Source organism: Phaseolus vulgaris, chromosome 11 (assembly GCF_000499845.2).
Source record: "Phaseolus vulgaris cultivar G19833 chromosome 11, P. vulgaris v2.0, whole genome shotgun sequence".
Classification (NCBI taxonomy): Eukaryota; Viridiplantae; Streptophyta; class Magnoliopsida; order Fabales; family Fabaceae; genus Phaseolus; species Phaseolus vulgaris.
Genome location: NC_023749.2, coordinates 12,863,314 through 12,870,733, shown reverse-complemented (window position 1 = coordinate 12,870,733; position 7,420 = coordinate 12,863,314). Strand labels below are relative to the sequence as shown.

General features: G+C 33.7%; 2 protein-coding genes across 2 annotated transcripts; both read left to right on the top strand.

Annotated features, from left to right (window-relative positions):
* The first annotated feature begins 2,431 nt into the window (after positions 1-2,431).
* Positions 2,432-2,965, top strand: LOC137834589 (uncharacterized). The gene has a single exon (XM_068642639.1). The coding sequence runs from the start codon at positions 2,432-2,434 to the stop codon at positions 2,963-2,965; it is 534 nt and encodes a 177-aa protein (XP_068498740.1).
* Positions 2,966-6,099: 3,134 nt separating this feature from the next.
* LOC137834582 (secreted RxLR effector protein 161-like) lies at positions 6,100-6,750 on the top strand. Its single transcript, XM_068642627.1, has one exon. It carries the CDS (start codon positions 6,100-6,102, stop codon positions 6,748-6,750), a length of 651 nt encoding a protein of 216 aa, XP_068498728.1.
* The last annotated feature ends 670 nt before the right edge of the window (positions 6,751-7,420 follow it).

Below are 7,420 nucleotides of genomic sequence, written 5' to 3'. Positions count from 1 at the left end.
TCCCTACAAGCAGCTAACTTCTTCACCAAGCCTCTACCTGCTGCCCAATTCAATATCCATTTTTCCAAGCTAGGAATGAAGAACATCTACTCCTAGCTTGAGGGGGGCTGTTAAAACTTTAGAGAGCCTAGCCTCTTTTTTTTTTTGTTTTTTTTGGGCTTTAGGCAAGTTGGGTTTTCCCTTTTCTGTTTTTTCTGTTTTATACAGTGCGCCCCTTTCCTTTTTACACCTCATGTATATAAACTCTTTTTAGGGTTTTTAGCATTCTTAATTTTCAGATTAATAAAATACTCTTTTCTCTCATTCTCTCACACCGTGCTTCATCTCTTCTCTGTTTCTTCATATCTCGCTGTTTTCTTTCTCTTTGATCTCTGTAAATATTGCAATTACATCATAGCACTCTTTTGATTTATCTCTATTAGTGCTTGGATTTGCTGTTGGAAAAAGTGCTTGAATTTACTGTTTTAGGCAGCCAGAACAGAGAAAAAATAGTGATGAATTCAATATATATATATTTATTGAATTCATCACTATTTTTCGTATAAATGCAAGAATTGAAGTAGAAATTAACATATAATCGATTTAATTTTAAACATAATTTATTTATGTGTTACAGAATGATGTATTATGTTATTAGTTTTTTTGTTAATATTTATGTTTTTTATTATAATAAAAAAAATACTTAATATATTATTATTAAAATAATATATTAATAATAAAAAAAAATTTAACTTTTTCTTATTTTTTCCATGTATGTTTTACCTTAATCCAAACAAAGAGCTGTTACAACTTTTATTTCAGGGGTGATTCTTTGAAGATCTTACATGCAGTAAAAATATTATCAAATATAAATAGAGTATAAACTTTATGTTACAAATTATTATTTTAAGACATATAAACTTAAATACTACAATGATATCAAAATTATTCATTTATATTACCTGTTATCAAATTATTATTGAATTACCTATATAGATAATTTCATGATTTGTAGCCGAACAAACGATGATTGCCGTCTATCTATGCTAAAAAGGAGCACCTGCATATAGGTAACAAGAAGAATTTATGAAATAATAAAAATCATAACAGAGAAAAAAAAAAAGAGAGTCAGAAAACAACAGAGAAAGCATTATGATCATGTGTTTCTGCAATATTTCTCCAATATACATTAGGATTATATATAATTTTAAATCTCTATTCTATAATTTAGATCAATTCAACTATTATACAAATTGATTGATAAACACTCATCTTTAGTATTTAATATACATTTAAATATCCATATACATACATGAGTTCGAGAAATTAAAATTAAAACATTGGCTTAAGAGAAAATGTCTTCAAGTTAACCATTTTTTATTTATAGTATCTCCAAAAGGATAATGAAATTTTAAAGAACAAATTCAAGCTAAAATACTTGTTCACGTTAGTCATAAATATATATAATGGATTCAACATCATAAATATATAAGTAGATATACTTATTTTATGGTTTCAATTTTAGATTTAGTTTTGTGTCATCTTATGTTATAAAATTTAAATATAAATTCAATTTAAAGTTATTATTATCTTATAATCCATAGTGTCCTAACATTCTTCTTTCGTTTTTCAAAGTATGTACATCTTTAAAAATTGAAAAGTATATCAACTTCTAGTTATGCGTTATACTAATAATTTTATAAAATAATTCATTATATAATATTTTTTTATAAACACGGTATAGACACACACACATATATATATATATATATATATATATATATATATATATATATATATATATATATATATATATATATATATATCACTTTGCAAATGCTTTAATTCTTCTCCAACCTTCATAGACAAAACTGTAGTCAACTGCATACCCCATTTTAGGCTGGTAATTTTATTATCAGATGGAAACAATATCTCGAGTTGTGGTGATCAAGTTTCGCGAGCATATTGTTAAAATATTTATTTATGCCTTTTTTTTGTTTTAAGTAGATTGGGTCTCTTCCATTAGTTTTTTCTTTTCTATTTTCTTTTGTCACTTGTTTGAACACATTTTCTTTTATATTCACCTTCTGTAATTACTAAAGTCACATGTGAAATAATATTCTTTTTACTTTTTCTTTGTCTCAATATTATTTTTTTCTCACGCTTCCATCAGTGTTAGCTTGTGCTTGATTAGGGTTCATATGTTTCTTTTCCATTCCCGTTTCATTGCAATTTTAGGGTGAATCTACACCAAGAACGAAGCATCATCTTCACCTCTAAGTGTAAAATGGTATCGGAGCTCTTTGCATGAAGAGCTCTGATGCGCCTCTCCGTTTCTTTCCTGTTCTATTGATATTCTTGCTCTGTGTTTTTTTCTTTCTTTTCTTTTCTTCTTTTTCAGTTTTTTCCTTCTTTCCTGAACGTCTTATAATTGTTTCTTCATTTTCAGGTCATGGATGATGAAAACCCTACGCCGCTATCGTCAGAGCAATCAACACTATCTTCGTCAGAAAAATCAATGCACAGTTTCCTATATCTACATCCTAGCAAGAATCCAACGGTCTCGCTGGTTTCACCTGTTCTTGATTCCAACAATTATCTCTCGTGGAATCGATCTTTTGTTATAACACTTAGTCCCAAGAATAAACTGGAATTTATCCTTGATTCTTATCCATGTTCGCAAAATGATGATCCAACGTTCGCGGCTTCGTCACGGTGTAACAACATGGTCGTCTCCTGGTTAGTACATTCAGTTTCTGTTCCTATTAGGCAAAGTATTATTTGGATGGATGTGGCTTTCGATATATGGAATGACTTAAAAGTTAGATATTCTCAAGGTGATTTTTCGCGTATCTTTGATTTACAACTTGAGGATTCTTCTCTAAGCGAGGGTGACATGTCTGTCACTGAATATTTCACAAATTTGCGTATTATTTGGGATGAGTTGGAAATTTCAGACCTAACCCTGTTTGTACTTGTCCTGTAAAATGTTCCTTTTCTATTAATCTGGTTATAAATCCACGAAAATATTCACATGTTCAGTATAACAATATTTGTTCACATGTTTTGCTCATGGATCCCATTCCACCTATATCCAAACAAAATTATTTGGTTGTACAATAAGAATGTCAATTATCTGCTGCTGTGCCTATTTCCAATTTATATAGCCTGAACAGTAGTCGTACTACTCATCCTAGTAATATCTTGTGCACTTTCTGTGGTAAGTCTGGTCACCCTGAAGCTATATGTTTTCGTAAACATGGTTTTCCTGCTGCTGATATTAAGACCACAAAAATGTCTTCAGAAAGCTTTGTACCTTTTGCAATCACACTAGTCATACTGTGAATTGCTATAAAAAGCATAGTTTTCCTCCTGGTTACAAGTTTAATAATAGAACACCACTAGCACACAATCTTGTTGCTACTAATGTTGTTTGTTCGAAGTCTTTGCCTAAAGAACAGAATATAAAAGATATCCACCCTACTTCTGAACAATATGTCAGTTCTTGACTAACATCTTGCGCCAACAAAACACTGGGGATCACACTCTTCAAGTACAGATAAACCAAATTGGGACTTTTTCTGTAGATGTGATCACCAACACTAAACAATCTTCAATGGGTAAGTCTCTTCCCCTTTTATTTGCCATTAAATATTTTTGGATCATTGATTCGGGTGCAACTGATCATGTCTGCCATAACTTAGATGCTTTTACTACTTGCACCAAAATTAAATTTGTTTTAATAAGTCTACCTAATGGTCAAACTGTTTATACCTCGTATTATGGTATTGTAAAATTTTCTGCAAAACTCTACCTTACTAATGTATTATATGTACCTCAGTTTCAATTGAACTTGATCTCTGTTTCTAAACTTTCTGTTCATCTTAGATGCACCATAACTTTCACCCCTACTCAATGTGTTATACAACACAATCTATCCCGCGAGAGGATTGGTACAATTAGTGTCACTGCTGGCCTATATCTACTTAAACCTTTACCCGTTTTTTCAAATATTACACCATACACCTCTATTCTTTGTAATATCAAGAATAAAACTGTGTGGCACTATAGATTAGGGCATCCCTCTCATGAAAAATTACATATCCTAAGCAAAACTTTTCCCTTTCTTACTGTTGATGAACTGCATATATGTGATACTTATAATCGTGCAAAACAGAGGAAATTACCTTTCCCTCTTAGTACTTCTGCTACATCTGTTTTTTTTTTTTTTTATCTTTTACATATGGATATTTGGGGACCATGCTCCTTTACTTCTATGCAAGGTTTTCGCTATTTTATAACTATTGTTGATGATTACTCTCGTTATACTTGGATTATCATGCTGCACAATAAATCCGAAGTTCATAACCACATAATCAATTTCTTTGTTTTTGTTGAAAACCATTTTAAAACTACTGTGAAAACCATTCAAACTGATAATGGTACAAAATTTGCTATGTCTCATTTTTTTGCTTCAAAAGGAATTGTACACCAAATTACTTGTATTGAAACACCTCAACAAAACGACATAGTTGAAAGAAAACATCAACATATTTTAAATGTTACTCGCGCCTTACTTTTTCAAGCAAACTTCCCCTTATATTTTGGGAATTTTTTGTTAACCACGTTGTCTTATTAATAAATTCTATTTCAACTCCCTTACTAAAAAATTCTAATATTTATGAAAAGCTTTTTGACAAACCTTATGATATATCTTTTTTAAATTTTTTTGGTTGTCTTTGTTATGCAAGCACAATCACTGCACATCGAAAAAAAACTGAATGATAGATCTGTTAAGGGTACTTTTCTTGGTTTCCCGCATAACACAAAAGGTTATATCTACTTGAATTTAAAGTATCATAGCATTAACATATCCAGAATGTAATCTTTCATGAAAATTGTTTTCCATATAAATTGGATTGCGATTTAACTAGGGGCTCTCACACTTTATATCTACCTATTCCTAATGCCTATAACCTTGCTTCTGATTTTTTTTTTCTGATACATTATCAACCGAGGACCCTCTTCATCATCCTAAATCCAACACTACAACTCCAATAGAGCCACCAGAAGCTGCAACAGAGCCATCGAAAGTTGCAACAGAGGCACCACATACTGCGTCAGTGCCACCGAATGCTGCCCAATCACCCACCATTCCACCTGCTATTCCTTGTCGATCCACCCACCCACGTCACCCACTTGCATATCTTGAAGACTTTCATACTCCCCACACTACTGTAAGCACACGCTATCCAATAAATAATTACTTGTCATATCATTCACTTTCTTCTTCTTTTCACACCATTATTTCTTCCATTAATTCTAATCATGAACCTCGCTCTTACTACGAGGATTCCAAAAGCACTTGTTGGCAATCTGCCATGCAAGCTGAGCTTCAAGCTCTTACCACTAACAACACATGGATTCTTACTCCTCTTCCCCCGGGAAAGGCATTGGTTGTAAGTGGGTGTACAAAATTAAACACATTTTGATGGCACTATTGATCGCCATAAAACTCGTCTTGTTGCAAAGGGTTTTACCCAATTAGAAGGTCTCGATTATTTAGATACTTTTGCTCCTGTTGCAAAACTAACCACCCTTCGTTTACTTCTTGCTGTTGCTAACACAAAAAAACTGGTTTTTGAAACAACTTGATGTTAATAACGCGTTCCTTCATGGAGACCTTCATGAAAAAGGTTACATGGCTCCTCCTCCCGGCCTTTCTCTTCCTTTTCCCCGACACGTCTGCAAACTTCAACGCTTTTAATATGGTCTTAAGCAAGCTGGTCGCCAATGGTATGCCAAACTTTCCTCCTTTCTTGTATCTCACAAATATTCCTTTTCTGTTGCTGACCATTCTTTTTTTTCTTAAATATGCTAACAATAAAATTACTGCAATCCTTGTTTATGTTGATGACCTTGTCTTAACTGGCGATGACACATAGGAAATTGACACCATCACCGTTGCCCTTCACCAAACCTTCAAAATAAAAAACTTAGGTAATCTTACCTATTTTTTTGGGACTTGAAGTTACACGTAACAACACTGGCCTACACCTCAGTCAACACAAATACACCCTTGATCTTCTTCAAGAAAATGGAATGTTGGACTGTGCAACCATGGCTACTCCAATGACCCACACTTCCCGCCTCTCTCCAGACCAAGGAACTCCCCTAGATAGTGCCGCTACCTCCGAATACAGACGTCTCCTAGGCCGCCTGATTTATCTCACCAACACTCGTCCCGTCATAACTTTTGCGGTTCACAATCTTAGTCAGTTCATCTCTACCCCCACCACCTCTCATCAACAAGTAGCCTGCCACATCCTTCGTTACCTCAAAGACACTCTTGGTGATGGTCTTTTCTTTCCACACGAAAACACCCTTACACTTTGTGGATTCAACGACTCTGACTGGGCCACCTGCCCCACCACCAGAAAATCGGTCACTGGTTATTCAATTTTCATAGGAAGCTCCCTTATTTCATGGAAATCGAAGAAGCAACAAACCATATCCCACAGTTCCTCCGAAGTAGAGTATCAAGCAATGGCTACTACTAAGTGTGAGATGCAATGGATTTCTTATCTTCTCCATGATCTTCACATCCCAGCCACCCAACCTGCAAATTTATACTGTGACAACCAATCTACTATTCAAATTTCCTCAAACCAAGTTTTTCATGAACGTACGATGCATATTGAAATTGGCTCTCACTTGGTTCGTGAAAAGCTCAGTATAGGTTTTCTGAAACTCCTACCTATCACCTCTTAATGTGACCCAAAAACATATGAAGATAACCAAGGATGCTAAACTTGAAGGGTCATCTCAACAAGCAAATAAAGATGCCATCAATAGGAGGAATGGTAAAAAACCAAAACACTTGAAGTTCTTCCTATTAGTGTTCTTAACATTGAGGCCCAAGCCCAAAGATACCTAAGAGCAAGGGCACAAGCACTATTAGATGAGCTACAATTAATATCTCTTTTTGTAATTTCTTTAGAGTAGAATTAAAATAGAACATAACAAGGAAGTATGAAAATGAGTATAGGACTTAGGAGAAGGTAGTAGAAAAGTCACACTTTCTATAGAGTTTGTGACTTGTTTGGGGCAGCATTTCAATGCCTTTTCATTTGCTTCTTCCTTTTTTTCCTTTTGAATGATCGACCCTCTACACTATATATAAAGGTGTTTTGCTTTTGTAAAGACACATTGAATTTGAAGTAAAATTACTCTTCTCAAATTGAGTTAGATTTTGTGAGACTTGTTCTCCTTTTCCTACTCTTATATTGTGAGTCTTTGGGAGCTCTCAAGTGGTGACATTCTTCACTCATCTTGGAGTTTATTCACCTTCCAAGTGGCGTGAATCACTTCCCTTGCTTCAACCACATAAGTGTTTCGTCCTTTCATCTTCTTCTTCCATTTCCATTCCATATGAAATTCT